The following is a 17,841-nucleotide window of genomic DNA, read 5'->3' on the forward strand; positions in this document are numbered from 1 at the left end:
TATTACTTTTATTTCATTACGAAGTTTAATATGAAAACTGTGTTGCAAATTTTACGAAATCTATATCAAAATTTTAGTACATACATATTTTTTTTGATTTAATTTCACGCGGACGAAGTTACACACACACATATATATATTCACCGTGATATTATAATACCTAGTGCACATACGTACTAAAATTTTGGTCTAGGTTTCGGAAATTAAAGCAATATATATATATATATACATATATATATCTGTATATTTATATATGTATATTACTTTTATTTCATTACGAAGTTTAATATGAAAACTGTGTTGCAAATTTTACGAAATCTATATCAAAATTTTAGTACATACATATTTTTTTTGATTTAATTTCACGCGGACGAAGTTACACACACACATATATATATTCACCGTGATATTATAATACCTAGTGCACATACGTACTAAAATTTTGATCTAGGTTTCGTAAAATTCGCAACACAATTTTCACATTACACTTCGTAATGAAATAAAAGCAATATATATATATGTATATATATGTAACTTCGTCCGAGTGTAATTTAAAAAAAAATATGTAGTATATTTATATATTTTTCATTTACTTTAATAGCGTGAAGCTGACATGAATTTCCACAATTTAAATAAATTCTCATGTCACTCACAACTCGAATATGACATGACATATAATGCCAGTGGCGCCATCTGTCGAAAATTGGTCATACCGACTAAGAAACCTTCGCGGGCCCGTGCACAACAACTATACTGCAGATCATCACGTGATCAAACGTATAGTTCGCGACTTCATAGAGGACATACAGACAAACATTTATTTATACAGGTAGATAGATAAAACAGCATCAATAGCTCCGATACAATATTAATGAAGAAAAAACATGGCAAAAACACAAGACGGAGTTTATCGTCCCTTCTCAGAACAGGACCTTTGTAGCTTTTTATTTGAAATTGGATCCATACATAGGAGAGCTATATTTGGTTTTAGTTTCTGTTATATGAATATAAATTTATATTATACACACATGTGTATGTGTGTGTATGTGTATGATTTTCGCACACGTACAAACTCATCACGATACCTCTGGAACCTTAAGGCTTAGAGACCTACAATTTGTTAGGAATATTCCCTTTACCGAGTAGATGGCATCTAAGAACGGCTTTTATTACATTCCGCCGGAAATATTGTATAATGGCGATCATAAAAAAATTATATTTTTAAACTTTTTTTTTTGGTAAACATAAACTAACGATTTTATAAAACTATATTTGGTAGATGCTGGAGGAGGCGCTGCTAGTGTAATATAAATATACACACACACACATATATATGTGTGTGTGTGTATGTATACACATACATCATCGTTCCAGCAAATCGAACCAAACGCCCACTGCAAGGCACACGCCCCCCCACAATGATCACCACGGTCACCGGTCAAGCGCTACCCGTACCCTGTCACTTCCCACGACCTTCACTATATCGTCGACCACCTGATGGCACGCAATGTTATCTCAATAAAAAAATTATTAATATTTTGTACTGAAAAATCAAAGAACTCGACGAAACCGCTGCGATGGCAGCAGCTGCAAATCTCATATCCAACAAAGAGGTCGCGCCGAACCCGCGCCGGAGCGCCCTTCGCCCCGCTGCCCGCGCCGGGGCATTGAACCCGGGGCTACCTGCGCCGACGCTCGACCTTTTTTTTTTTAAACTCGCGCCCGCTGAGCTACGGTGACCGTCGAACGACGCGAATGGCCTACAAATCCAGCTTCACTTCCTTTTTTTTTTACAATATTTTTTTTCTCTTTCATGACTCTCATCAGAGCGTGATGCCAGTGAATACACGCGGTGTTGAAACATGGCCTGTCACGTCACTGGATCCTCTCGGCAAGATAAGTCGCTCGACTAACCATGGAGATGGGTCAGCTTGAGATTTCTCTACGGGACTCAATCAGGAATAAACTATCACATTCCAGAAGATAGCAAAGTTAAATCTTAAAGCTGTTTTGTTTTTTATGACCCGATATTAGGAACCTCTGGTTCACCCTTATCTTAATAGTTACATAGTTTTTAAACATCATTTTACTCTCTCTTTTTTCATCACAATTTCACTGATACATTCCTCTATTTTCCTTCACCATATCTCAATTTGGCCACAAGGTGAACAAACAGGTGATTGCATTAATATCATTGGAAGACGCTGAAAGCAGACTGCTTTCAACCGGTCCTATTAGATATCTATGTCCAACAGTGGAAGTCCTATGGCTGAAACTATGGTGATGATACTCTAGGGCTCATTTGGAAACTTCAGTTTGCACTATTAAATAACATCACCAAGTTCTAAGGTTCCTCAGACTGAAGCTCTATGAATTGACTGTATCTACTATGACACTCCAAGAGGAAACCTTCAGTGTAAACTGTCACTCAAATTGTAGTGTTCCTATAAGTGCCCAAGCAAAAAATACACCAGAACTGAAGGTAATTCAATGCCCTTTAAGTGTATATATTTAGGTTAAATTTAACACATTAATAAACAATATTATAAAAGTAAGTAGACAAAAAAATACATGCATTTTAAATTTATATTAACTACTTCAAATATTTTCAATTAGTTAAAAATTCTTACATCATTCTTTCAAAACACCCCTGATCACTGTGTTAAGGATATTTTTAAAATCATCACAAAAAATCCCCTTCAAAGTTAGCTGTGGTCTCTTCTCACATCAAGATGTGTATAGAATTGTTTATAGTTGAACTGAATTTGTATATAGTTGACATACAAAAATGTTCAATATAAACAATCTAAACAATAAATAAAATGTTCAGGATTATTGTAGCAAAATTTCTGATAATTATCTCTGAAATCTAAAATTTCTATAGTAAGACAGGATTGAAAAAATGACATTAAAAAGCAGTATAAATTTAATGCAACCCACACTGCAACTTTCACAATTCTCTCACAACCTTATTTGCATGAATGCATGTTACACAACCGCATCACATTTACTTGCTGAATGATTCCTATGGCAGTGGACACAGTTATGGGTGTCTCTGGGCTATTGTCTTTAGCTGGTTTAAAATTCAAGATATCAACTATTAGGTGAGAAGCCAGGACATGACAAACTTATACATTAATCATCAGGTGAGAGTCCAAACCCATGCATTGATTATTAGATGAGGGGTCCAGATATTACAAAGTCATGCATCAATACTTGGTGCGGAGTCAGGACATGTCAAATTCTAGCATCAATTCATAGGTGAGACACCTTCAAGCACCAATTATTATGCAAGTGCCAGGACTCGACAAACTCAAGCATCAGTTATCAGGTGGGAGGCCAAGATGCGACAAAGCTCATCCATCCATTGTTAGTTGAGGGGTTGGGATATAACAAGTCCATGTATTAATACTTGGTCAGAGTACAAGTCACATTTTATCACCAATTATTCCATATTTGCCAGGATAATACAAATTCAAGCACTATAAGGTGAGACCCCACATTAGTTCATATTTTAAAAAAAATCAGGCTCGGGTAGAATTCCATTTTGACTAAACTTGTTGCTTTATTAGTATTTTCAATTTGACAGGTTTGGAAGGGAGAAAGAGAAAACAATTCATAATCAACTTTACATTATATACAATAATTATAACTAGAGATTGTTTTACAAACACCTGACACATCACTGCATGTTCAGTCCAAATAACTTGAAGTAAAAACTATATATTTTTAAAGTCTGAGTGTAAATGGGTTTGATCCAAGTATGACTAAGTTGTACCATAGGTCAATCAATAACTTGAGTCATTGTTCATCTGAGAGCCATGAATTCAAAATGCTGTTGCTATAATCCTCATCACCACCAAACCAGAAATGCTTTCTAAGCATATGCTCCATGCAGGGTTGCATCTCCTATGATATCACATTTTCTGCATTACTAATAGCTATCTGATTGTACTAAGCCAGGTATGATTAAGACAAAAACATTTCACATCTCGTTGCTACAGTGGGTTACGGAGGTGTATCATGGAAGTTACCAATAATATATTTCTGGACATTTTATTCCTCTAAAACCATGGCTAGAGAACAACCTTTTATGAAGACTTGCGGATATAGTCCAACTAACTTTAACACCCACTGTATACATTGTATTTGTTGCAGCCTATTGCTCCTTTGATAGCTTATCTGGAATTAGACACATAACTGAAGGTATTTAAACATAATTTGGCCTTTCCAATTTAGTCACATAATGATCAAAATATACTTGGAAAGTGATGTATTTAATGCCAATTATTGAAAAGCCCACAAGCTGATAAGTTACATGTTCATTTAGTCCTAGATTTACATTGCACTTGTACCCCCATGTTGACATTTTAATCAAACATCTAACTTTATAAATGTTAATAAACAATTTTGATTTTACACATGGCTTCTAACTTCTGGCAACAAAATAACATATTAACATAATATACAACTAAGTATATCCTGTATCCTGGTAGCATTAAAAATACATTCCAATTTCAACTGCATCAAAGACATTTAAATTGTTAGACATAGATTATGTCATAACTACAGCACTTCTGCCAAAGTTGGCAATAATACCAGTAGAAGTATATGGATCAATTTCCAATATCATGCCAGGAAATAGGAAAATCAACCTATTTATGATCAATTAAAAGATATGGGAATTTTTGAATATATATCATCAAATCAAATGTTGCTATCATAAATGGTTTTGTACTGGACACATCTGGCAACTTCGCCTAACTTTAACTATGTTGGTCCACCTAGATCTAATATATAGAGAAAGAGGCCAGAGTGCCATAAGCCATTGTGCCAGACATTTGTCCTCATGGAAATATCAGACCGAATCAGGCGATCCATAGGTTAAATGATGACAAAATTGATTCATCAGTGTATTTAATATAGTGTAATGAGTATATTGCAAGGTTACAATTTTAATGGTTTTACATTTACTCATCTTTCAAAAGCAGTTGTGCCTGTTAAGGTAAGCATTGCCAACATTTACATTCCTTTTATGATTCACACTATTGATGCATAATCAGTATGTATACTTCTTAGAAATAAGCCCACAGATCCCCTGCCAAAAGGTTCACATTACTTTAAAGCTGGCAAATAACTTGTCACCAGTTGTTTAAACTACATTCTCGTGTTGAATGCAGAATAAATAATACAAGTAAAATAAAGAATAAAGCCTACAAGTATGTGACTTATGCAGTTAATTTTATCTGATAATTGCCGAGAATTGCGTCGCGGGCGCTCCGTGTGAGCAATCAAAGCGTCAGGGCAAACATCTCGTGTACAATAAACAATATCACGGGCCGAGATATCTCGGTGCAGTTGCAAAACAAATTAGTTATGCGGGCGAGGGCCCCTTCCGCGCGCCAGTTGGCCGAGGCGCGCAGTTATTGATAAACAAAGCGGTAATTAAGGTCCGCGATAAGGTCTAGTGTCGCGCGCGCAGCCTCCGTCACGTGCGGCCCGACCTCCGCAGCCTCACCTGTAGTTTTGCTCGTAGTCCCAGTAGTCCTTGTAGCGCGGGTAGCAGCGCGGGCCGCCGCGCGGAAACGGCCTCCTCGAACCCCCCTGACTCATGCTCGCTGCGCCATTCCAACTCGTATCGATCCGCTCCGACACCACGGCGGTGGCCTCCCACCTCTACACCGGCACAAACGCACACCAGATCACACAGACACTGTTAGCTAACACAATCCCGTGCCCGACACCCGTGAAACTCGCCAATTCTTTGGCTACGGAGTTTCACTTATAATGTTTTGAAGGCGACTGTCCCGCCGCGAAGTTAGCGCGGACGAAACGCACGCGCGCGCCCTCTCGCGCACAGAACGAGCGCCGCTTTCGAAAACGACCGCCAAACCACTTCACTTCAATATTTAATTATGATTATTTAACTGTTATCTAATTGCACCAGAACGAGGTCTCGAAGACCGATTTTAATCGAATCTTATTGCACGATCCCGAGACCCGCGATCGTAAAACTAATGCGCTAGGGATATAACGAAGGAAGTATTGATTTTACGTATAAAGGAACATTTGCACAAAATTTAAAGCTACACGTCAAGTATTTGTAGAATGCAACGTAATAATAGCGAGGCGTCACCGCGCGCTCGGGATCGTTCGTCACATAATTAATGTGAATCAGGAGATAATTTCACCGTTGCCGTAACGCACCAGCGCACAACTCCACTCGGTCACTAAAACACCGGACATGGGGCTGTCGGTCTCCTGACACGACTCCCGGGTACTCCGAGCCCCAAAACTTGCTTAAATCGCAGAAAATCTAACAAATATGGCGAGACGCGGCGCCCGCCCGCTGCGCGATACGTAAGCTTAATACAAAAAAACTTTACACAACTAGTCTTTGCCTACATTCAAGCGGAAATCGCCTTGCATTTTCTAGCATACAGAGCTACTGCCACAACGCGTCTAATACTTGAAGCGCCGCAGCGCTGTATCGGCAAAGAGCCCCGCCCATTGTTATTATAATGCAGCCAACATGACGCATGTTGACCGGCGCGAAGCTAGCCGCAAGTCGCACGTCACTCGGGCCCGTCGCTGCGGGCTGTGGGGAGACAAGTTTTGGGCTGGTCGCAGATTGTTCTTCGGTTCGCTTTCACCAAATCCGCTCCGTCGTCACGTAAGCGAGCGCCGAAATGCAAATCATCCGCGAACCCGTCCGACACTCGCTCGTCGCGACATTTGCACTTTGATCGTGGCCACCCCAAACTTAACCTTATGGCGTGTGTTCTGTTTCTGGGCTACGGATATCTGTAATCAGATGATTTCAGAGGGCAAACGAAAAACTGCGATAGATGCTGTATTGTTACAAATAACGCGAGATAATTCGTTATACCTTCATTGCATCTATCAAACTCGCATTACCGTCTTACGACCTTTCTATGGACCCTGACTTTTATTCCGGTTTACCATTGGGGCAAAGAGAAAGTGAACTTCTCAAACCCAATCGCCTGGCCACTAAGAATAAGCAAAGTTGCAGTTGGTGCTTGAAATTATTCATAATCATTAAATACAAGAGAGGTCATCTATTTTAATTGGAAGTACTATTATTTCTACAGATAACAAATTATCTGTGATTTTGCCTATTTTTTATTTAATCACGAGAATACAGATTAAAGTCTGTGGGTCGCGAAGCCTTTTGACGAAGAGTAACTGGATAAAGGAAAAAGATATGAAGAAATTTAAATTAAAAATTGTCGAACAGTATTGTTTTTTTTTTAAATAACTAAAAGAGAAGAAAATAGAAAAATTATATTGTCTGTTACTTTTTTAATTTATTTCACCCATCTATAATGACAGACACACACGCAAAAACACATGTATTCTGAACTACTATTTCTCTACAAGTTAGGTTTTTTTTTATTACAGAATGCCTTAGTTTGAACCTGTCATTGGCTAAAATGCAAAATTTATATATTAATTATAGATTTTATAGATATTCTTGACTTGAAGAAATTGGAGAAAAAAATCTCTAACTTCACACAGGCTATAAATTATAGATTCTATTATGATTTTGACCAGAACATTTCTTCAAATGTTAATATCACTGTCTAATTTGTATCACTGACTTTGAATTCGATATAAAATAAAATCAAACTTAGCTCTTATGTAAGTACATCCTTCAAAATGGCGCTGCGAGGTTTTCAATCGCGTCGTGATCTGAGAATAGCCCACGAAAAACTCTACAGTTGTTTTTTTTTTGCGATCACTAAAAAAAAGTCATGAATACGGTTTTAAAGCATATTTACGGCTTAGGGCCGCGAATCTCCTTGAGAAAGCGGCTTTAAGAAGTCAATACTCTTCCAGTGGCCTCACAATATATTTATGATAACATTTTGTACATTCACAATAATAATTATAAATTCAAAATCTAGCGAACGTACATTGTGTATTTACAAAGCACCGTGGAAAACTGGCTCTACCAGATTCTTATTTATTAATAACAGATGGAATGAGATTCTTTAAAATAATTCCGCACAACGTTATTGGACTACCATTTGGAAAATTCAAAACGCGTATTAAAAATAAATTGACGGAAAAGTTGAGACTTTATTACTTTATTCAATAAACGAATATTTAAACGACAAGAATCTTTAGCAAGAAAAAGACCAATATGCAGGTAGGATCTTCAGGAGGATAACTCCTGAAGATGCCCCGTGGAGGGGTGAAACACGTGTTGAGTGATTTAACGGTGGTAGTTGTGTAATTCGCATGGTTTGTCGCATGCGCATGGTTTGCCGCATGCGCATTTATCAGCGGGCTAGCGGGCGGTGCACTTTGTTGCACGACTACCACTGTATGCGCGGAAGTGGCTAAATATTGGTTCTTTTCTTACTTAGAATGAACTTCCACAAAATAACGCTTCCATTATATACAAGAATCCTTGGCAGCGATGTCACCAGATTGTTTTGATTTCATTCAGCTTATATCTGATAGTGTATACGAGGGCCAAACTGAAAGTTTTTAGAACTGGCAACTTAAAAGAATTATATTAAAAAAATAAGTTTAAATTTTGAAAATAGAACTCTTTACCAATAATATTACATTTCATTCATTTGTCATTTGTTTTACGATTTGGCGGCAAATTGAAAATTGTCTGTGCACGTCAGAATGAATTTAAGCCGAGAAAATTTTCGTGCAATGATTTTTTATGACTTTCGATGTCATATAAGTCAACAAGAAAGTTATGATAGACTTCGATTGGCTTTTCACGATGAAGCCCCATCTCGTGCCACAGTTTACAACTGGTTTAATGAATTCAAACGTGGTCGAACTAATCTCACCGATGATTTGCGTGAGGGACGGCCTTCTACAGCGACGACTGAAGACAATATCAGTGTTGTGCGGCGTATGATAGAGACTGACAAAAGAGTGACCTATCAGCAGATTCGGACAAGTCTAGGCATAGGTATGAGTCAAGTGCACAAAATCCTCCATGAACATTTAGCGGTCAGGAAGCTTTGTGCCCGCTGGATACCGCATAATTTGACCGAGGCTCAAAAACTCCGCCGTGTTGATTGGTGCCGAGAAATGATCCAAAAATTTAACGGAGGTGACTCAAATGCTGTGTTCGACATACTAACGGGTGACGAAAGCTGGATTTACTGTTATGATCCGGAAACCAAAAGACAGTCTGCTCAGTGGGTGTTTCCTTTCGAAGAGTTGCCAACTAAAGTGAAGAGAGGTCGAAGTGTTGGAAAAAAGATGGTGGCCTCGTTCTTCGGAAAGACAGGTCATTACGCGACAGTTGTCTTAGAGGATCAGAAAACGGTTAATGCAGAGTGGTACACTAACAACTGTTTGCCACTTGTCTTGGAAAAAGTTCGAGAGAAACGACCTCGCAGCAGGATCCTCCTTCATCACGACAATGCCTCGTCGCACACCGCCAGGCAAACGATCGACTATTTGGCGACCTCAGACGTGGAATTACTGGGTCACCCGCCGTATAGCCCCGACCTCGCACCCTGCGATTTTTAATTATTCCCGAAAATAAAAGAAAAACTTCGAGGAAAACATTTTATGGACGCCGAAGAAGCAGTGACTGCGTTTCAAAACGCCGTCGAAGAGACCCCTAAGGCCGAGTGGGCAAGGTGCTTTTCTCAATGGTTCCATCGAATGCAGCGATGTATTGATGTAAATGGACGCTATTTTGAAAAGTTATAATAAAACTAATAACTTGCTAGAATGCTTAGTTTTTGATTTTCTTAGAACTTTCAGTTTGACCCTTGTATCCATACATTTGTGTTAAACTTTATTAATACATGTGTTGATGTGGAGTTTCTTCCTAATTCTTCTTCACGAATATAACACAACGAAGTAGAGTAGAGACAAAAATAAAATAGATGAAAAAAAAAATTGTCTGTCAATAAAAGTTCTGTTTATAGTTCCAATTTTGAATAAATGAATTTCATCATATATTATCTTTTAATTGATTCCCAACTTTTATCATCGTCATTTCGGCCGTAGGACATCCACAGCTGGGCTTAGGCCTCCTCCATAGACTTTCAATAAGATCGGTGAAAAGCGGCCTGCGTACTGCATTTCCTACCTATGCAACGCCATCTGTCAACATCTGTCATCTGGTACCCAGGTTGTATTACGTTACGCTCACCGGTCGCCAGCTTCTGCTCTAAAGTTCCAGCTTTATTCCAGAACTTGATTTATCACAATCTAAAACAAACAGTTACACTGCTAAGTAAGAAAAGGACCAATATTTAGCCACTTCCGCACATGCAGTGGTAGTCGTGCAATAAAATATAACTGAGTCTCTGTGTGAGTCAGTCTCTGTGTTTGGCACTAATCGGTGTAACATAACTCCTAAAGATGCCCCGTGGAGGGATGAAACACGTGTTGAATAATTTGGCGGTGGCGGTTGTGTGATTCGCATTGTTTGCCGCATACGCATTTATGAGCGGGCTGGCGGGCGGTGCATTTCATTGCACGACTACCATTGCATTTGCGGAAGTGGCTAAATATTGGTCCTTTTCTTACTTAGGATGGACTTCCGCGAGGTAACGCCTGATTTCATTAAATAAAAAAAGTTACACTGCTATTATATTTTTTTGTTAATAAAGTTTGTCACTTATGTCGGATCTCAAGAAGGTTTAAAGTCACCCGGCAATTGACTTTTGGATACTCCGTTATGTTCTTTGACCATTTATCTATTTGTTTTCAATCATATAGCCCGTCTGGCTCCGATTTTGTTTTTAATACAGTAGATGAAGACGAATGTTTTTGACTGATATGTGTTGCCGATGACAATATATGGATCCGAAACTTGATCACTTGTCGTGAAAAGGCTCAAGATTACCTAGAGAGTAATAGTCGCTGCACGCGTGCAGAGTAAGACCAGTCATCTTTGCGATCTTTGGGGAGAGACCTATACCGTGCAGTGAGCCTCCATCGGCTGAAAAGAGGAATGAAGTTTGTATGTGTGAAATGCCTTTTACTTTTAGTAACTTTTTCCTGGTTTCCTGTGAACGGGGGGCTAGTCTTAAATCAATGACCCCCCCGTTCTTTAAGTTCTGCAGTTAGGTTATGAAAACTGTATTTAAAAATAGTAAAACATAGGTTAGAACGATCGGCTGGAACAATTTTAAAATGGAAATAGTATAATTAGGAACTAGAAAATAAAAAAAAATGTAAAGGACTAAATAGATCGAATAGGATAGACAACAAGGAGGAAAATTGCTATAGATAAAACAATAAATTAATACTGTCATATAAAAACGTAACCAATCGGAAGTAAGAAAGGCGATGTGTAGAAGAAATAAACTAGAGGAATATAAGATATTGTGAGGAAATATAAATGACGAATGACTCTGTGGGGGATAGAAGAGAAAGAAAATTAAAATTAGTGAAATAATCGGTAAGAAAAGGACTAATATATAGCTACTTCCGCTATGTAGCAGTAGTCGTGCAACAAAGTGCACCGCCCGCCAGCCCGCTGATAAATGCGCATGCGACAAACAATGCGAATTACACAAATACCACCGTTAAATCACTCAACACGTGTTTCACTCCTCTACGAGACATCTTCAGGAGTTATGTTACACCGATTAGTGCCAAACACAGAGTCTACTTCTTGACAGAGTCTTGACAGAGGCATTGTTTGCCACATGCGTATTTATCAGCGGGCTGGCGGGCGGTGCACTTTGTTGCACAACTACGACTGCATGTGCGGATGTGGCTAAATATTAGTCATTTTCTTACTTAGGATGGACTTCCGCAATATAACGCCCGATTCCATTAAATATTTAGTGAATTAATCATTAAACAAAAAGAATTAAAAAGACCCTTGTCCGCCAAAGATAGACGTAAACAAAAGGTCTCCAAACGGGAGACCCAAAATAATTTGATCTCTTAACGAAATCCGTAACATATCTCTCTTCATGGTTTGTTAAGCTACTGTGTGTTTGCCAATAAGGCCTAGTGAGGGTAATTGGCTGCCCGAATTCTTTCTAGGGACAGAGGAGTTTAAGAACATTCTTAACTGCCCCAAACGGGTCCGTGGTCTCCACTCCAATACCTTAAATCTGCTGTTCTATATTGGTCACGTCTTGTTTACGGATCTCTCATAGCCTCCTCTATAGCTCATTGAGGGACTGTTAGCTTGCCAATAAGACCTCAGGTGAGAACAATATTGTAACGTTTTGGTGATATCTATTACGTCTCGTCTACGGATCTTTCATAGCCTTCTTCATTGCTTATTGAGGGATTGTTAGCTTGCCAATAAGACCCAGAGTGAGAACAATATTGTTACGTCTTGGTTATATTGGTTTCGTCTTATCTACGGATCTCTCATAGCCTTCTTTATAGCTTATTGAGGGACTGTTAGTTTGCCAATAAGACCTGAAGTGAAATAAATATTGTTTCGCTTCAGTTATATTGGTTACCTCACGTCTACAGATCTCATGGTTTCAAATAAGGCTCGAATTGAGACTAATGAAAATGATGAAAATATGCCTACACTCAATGTCCTTATAAAATTAATTTTCAAGATATCAGTGTAAGCTTTGGATGGGCTTATTTGACATCTGTCGATTTGGGGGAAAGTGTATTTAGCCTACTTTGTGACCAGATGAAAAAAAAGTCAGTTGGCAAGTGCGTCACGACTTGCGTCACTTGCGTGCGTTCACGCTTACTTCAATAAGTATCAAGTCTCACAATAAACATTGCTACAAAGAAAAATAAATACATTTAAAAAACTTTTAAATTAAACGGTTTTTTGATACCCATATTGTGGTGGTTGTGGAAAAATATATACCTAGTCCGCCATATTGAAACGGCGTCCATTTTGAATTTTAAATTTTGACATAATCATCGTGTTTTACTAGTGTAGCCCTTTCATTTGATACCCATTATGAGGAGGTTAAGGAAAAATATGTAATTCGCCATTTTGTATCGGCGGCCATCTTAGATTTATAATGTTATTGATTTTGTTATATTGTATTGTCATCTAAATTAAATGTGTGTACCAAATTTCACATCAATCTGACAACGGGAAAGTGCTTAAATTTCAATTTCTAATTTTGATCCAAATAAATTCCGTATGGGTCGAACTAAATAAAACCGTTTAACAACGTTTTTTTATTGTAGGTATAATTTATTGTTCTAACAGTGTGTTGGTTTAATACATTAATATAAAATCAATAAAAACATATAAAGACCATTTGAAATGGTCTCCATTGACTGCAATATAGACATTTAAACGTTGAAGCCAGTTAATGGCAGCACGTGCTCTTTCATAACCCAGTGGATTAATATCAGGACTAGATGATGGCCAGTTTTTATCTCTGATGAAGTCCCGAAAGTTCGTTGCTAACCAAGATTGGAAGGATCTAGCTTTATGACCTCGACTTTGCTGCCGACTGGGGCAAATAGGACCTCCTTGCATTTTTAATTGTTTTTTTTTTATAATTTTTATTTTGACACTTTGTGTCGCGATGCGGTTTTGATTGTTCATTTTGTTCTGACAGTCTATTGTAACGTAGTTTTATAAAATTATAATTAAATCACCACCACCATTTGATTTATTTTATCCGTTTATACATTCCACACGCTCGCCAACAGACTTGAATAACTAGTAAATTGTTTGAAAACTCTATCGACCCCTTGTGACCATAAACAGGTAAAAAATAATCGAAAGTAACGAACAGCGATTACGTTCAGTCTGTTCAAGTATGTTCACCGCCTTATCTTTTAGGATAGCAATGTTTACATAATAGATAATGTTAGATTAATATGGAAAATATGAAATAAGCATTATTTGAAATAAACGATCGTTCGCCATTTTTATTTTACAACACACAAACAAGAAGTTACATCACCATAGATTAAAAATTTAACTGTCACTTGCACAGATAATAGTGTCCTATAAACGTCAAGCTGAAAAAGAGCGATAATAGGGTAGGCGGTCGCAGGTGGCTTTAGGCCAGGCATTCAGTGCTGCAGAGTGCAGAGTTGTGTTCTTTGGTTCCTCTGCGGACCTTCTCGTTTCTCATTCGACCTCGCAGTGATTTTTCATTTCAATAAATATAAAAATCTTAATAAACTTTAAATATATTTTCAATTTTCAAAAACGTACCAATATCTAGAACGTTATCTTGATAGCGGTAATTATGTAGCGGCCACTTAAACTTTCATATTTTGGTCAGTATACCTAAGTGGCGCCAAAATAGTCGTTTTTTTAACAGACAACGAAAGATTCGCTCGACTTTGAGAACTTTTCTTGATTTCATTTTAGTTCTTCACTATTGAAAGGAAATACATTTTTGAGGACCATGTTTTCGAAATGTCAACCCCCATTTTTTGTCAAGTCAACGTAGAATCCCGTCAAGTCTCCCGTGGTTAGATGAAAAATATCTTTCGCTGCGTCATTTGCGGTTCTAAAGTTTCATAGTTAATAACAGGATAAAAAGCCACAATGTTGTATTTATCGTTTATTCATAGTAGATAAGGAGATAAAATTGTGCTCCAACTATTTCTATAAGTTAATATTAATAGTCAAGTTTTCAATAATAATTCTGGCGCGAACATGAGATGAGATCATGTTTGATTTTATAAAATAAACGGTCACAAAGAGCGGGAAAACTTTTAAACAATACATTTTTATTAAATAATATTTTTCATACATAGGATTTCGTAAAACCGCTTAATAGCGACAAAACCTGTTGAACAACCAATTTGTTAATTCGAAATAAAAGATAATCATTTTTAATCAGTACAGAACTTTCAAAATGGCGCCCGTTTTTGTACCAACATTACGATTTTGTTGAAACCGCTTTCACTTTCCCGCCATCGATGTAACACTGTGATCAAAATGTGAACTGAATTTATTTATAAAATATACTTTATCTGTCTGTATCTCTGTTATAAAACGCACTATTGCCATCGCTTTATTCAAATCTTCTTTTATTCAGTTTTTATTTCGTAAATCATATCTAATCGGCTTCCCCGCATTGGCATTTTAAGTTTGCTGTATACCCAGAAGTCGTACGGAGCCTAACATGCGAATGTAGTGGTTACGGAACGATTTTTGTCAAGTTTTCAGTAAAAAGGTCGTCAATTCGTCAATTTAGGCACTAAAACATCTTTTCAAATAGGTTCAGACAAATGATGTTCCAGCTTTTCACAAACTGACTCTTGACTAATGTTATTGATAAGCTAATCGATCTAGATAAAACTTTACCTGCTTTCCTAATGTCAGAAGTTTTAAATGACAATTTCACCAAATCATTTGATCACAGCATAATAATCAATAACACTAGGAGAGGTAGAGTAGTTTTTGTCTTTAAACTTTGTAGACCTTCGATATTCACATAAAAAGTTAACAAAACATTCATATGTCTGAGTGTATGCTTATAATAAAGTTCCACAACATATCTTAGATCTACCTTTTCTTAGATTTAAATATAAAACTAAATGTATATTATTAAATAAATCTTATAGCATTCTAGTTGTTAGTTGATTTATAATTTAGATATTAAATATTGTTTAATTTCATTTTAATTAGAGCATCTGTTAAGTCTGTGGTTGACATTTCTCGGTAGGGACGTTACAAGGAGGGTGTAATTTTTTTTTATTTCTCTTTCTCCTCTTATATCCAGCAAACTCTTTTATTCTTCGCGTTCTGATCTTCTTTTCTCGTCTATATTACTAATTACATTGAATTTATTTTGCAGCATTTATTCATAAGTTTTTCTTATATATTTACTTTTTATTTATTTTTCCAACGATACAGATAATTGACTTTAATATTTATATTTTTATTTTCATTTACGTTTTGTTTTCTTGTAGTCGAGTTTTATGCTCGGCAATGGTATGCTGGTACAAAATCGCATGTAAATGCATACTTGTATAAACATATTTTGAATATAATTGGTTTTGTAAATAAAAGTCTGGTGTAGAGATAGAACGCATTTATTGTCTAGAGCTGGTAGTCGCTGGGGTCGTACAGCTCGGAGAGGAGCCGGTACATGTAGGACGGAGAGCTTCCACCGCTGGAACACCAACACCAAGAATTTATTTAGTGCTTTTACATTGAAAATCATTCGATCCGAATCCAACTGTGAGTAGCAGCATATTTAATGTAATCAGGCGTTACCTCGCGGAAGTCCATCCTAAGTAAGTAAAGGACCAATATTTAGCCACTTCCGCACATGCAGTGGTAGTCGTGCAATGAAATGCATCGCTCGCCAGCCCGCTGATAAATGCGTATGCGGCAAGCAATGCGAATTACACAACTACCACCGTCAAATCACCGGGCATATTCAGGAGTTATGTTACACTGATTAGTGCCAAACACATAGTCAATGGTAGCAATATTGGTCCTTTTCTTACTTAAGATGGACTTCCGCAAGGTAAAGCCAGATTACATTAAATAGTTAAACATATAATATAATATTGACATCACGGTCTTCAAAATCATGAAAAGCCACTAGTTGCAAGCACCTTACAATCGCTCTTATAGTAAAACTATGGAAAGATATATGTACGGCAGATGAAAAGGCACACAACATTGTATAACCAAATGTTTTTTATTTACAATTATTATTTTTTCTCTCCTAAAGATATTTCTGTATGACGAGACACTTGGCTTTAGTCGGTTTACACCTGGAACTAATGGTTCGGTTGTTTGGACTGGAGTAATAGGCGGATCAGCAGCCAGCCTGCATGAGCGGTTAATTCCAGATGTCAGACACGATCGTGCCGCATGGTGCTTGCTTAGCAAGAACGGTTTGGGCTAGATCATGTGATAAGAATCTGGAAATGAGTATTTAATGGAATCAGGCGTTATTTTGCGGAAGTCCATCCTAAGTAAGAAAAGGACCAATATATAGCTACTTCCGCACATGCAGTCGTAGTCGTGCAATAAAGTCTGAAACTCTTTGTTTGGCACTAATCGGTGTAACATAACTCCTGAAGATGCCCTGTGGAGGGGTGAAACACGTGTTGAGTAATTTAACGGTGGTAGTTGTGGAATTCGCATTGTTTGTCGCATGCGCATTTATCAGCGGACTGGCGGGCGGTGCACTTTATTGCACGACTACGACTGCATGTGCGGAAGTAGCCATAATTAGTCCTTTTTCTGACTGGAAATGAGTGTGCCCATAACTTTACTTACTTTACCGTGGATTTCAGCTTTATCTCGAGCGAAAATTAAATCGATATTGCATTCTTGGTGACCTAGGATAAGTGAGGAGAGGTGATTCTTACAAATCCATCACCTGCTCGTAGGGTACTGCTGTCAGAGATGATGGAGGGAGACATACAGTAAACAGGTCCATTACCTGTTGGCACATCCAATAATGCTAGTAGTGTAAAATAATAAAGATATATGTACTAACAGATTGGTGATGAATAAGGTGATGTGGTTGGGCGGCACGAAGTCGTAGCGCGGCGCCACTACGTGCGCCAGCGCGCTCTCGCCGCTCCTGTTGAACACACTCCGCCTTCATCTTACACTTTTTTATTCAAACACTCATAATTACTGAATAGGTACTTCAAAGTTAGTACTCATACCGCATCCTAGATGGCGCTGATTTCAAATAATTGTTTCATACCATTATTTACCCATAAGATGATTACTCATCAGATCTGTTCCTATAATGTCGTGAGAGGGTCCAAAATGGGGCATCGTCAACAAAGACGAACAGGCTGACATATTTCATAAACTCAATGACACTCAGAGGTTATCGACGAAGGTCAAACTCCTCAGTGCACTACATAGATGTACCTATTCAACCAACTAAAACCAGTAATTTGGTACGAAATACACAGTTACTT

The 17,841-nt window shown here is 37.7% G+C and overlaps 1 protein-coding gene across 1 annotated transcript in view; it reads right to left on the reverse strand.

Moving 5' to 3' along the window:
- Window positions 1-17,841, reverse strand: part of LOC137926208 (uncharacterized) — a 65,680-nt gene that overhangs the window by 39,748 nt on the left and 8,091 nt on the right. The window contains exons 9-11 of the mRNA XM_068769781.1: window positions 17,403-17,489; window positions 15,990-16,055; window positions 5,519-5,674 (exon numbers count right to left, since the gene is read on the reverse strand). Coding sequence (XP_068625882.1) covers window positions 5,519-5,674; window positions 15,990-16,055; window positions 17,403-17,489 — 309 coding nt within the window. The remainder of the gene's footprint in view (window positions 1-5,518; window positions 5,675-15,989; window positions 16,056-17,402; window positions 17,490-17,841) is intronic.

Source organism: Battus philenor, unplaced genomic scaffold, assembly GCF_028537555.1.
Source record: "Battus philenor isolate CCGP_79_NKW_IND1 unplaced genomic scaffold, ilBatPhil1.0.hap1 SCAF_29, whole genome shotgun sequence".
Classification (NCBI taxonomy): domain Eukaryota; kingdom Metazoa; phylum Arthropoda; class Insecta; order Lepidoptera; family Papilionidae; genus Battus; species Battus philenor.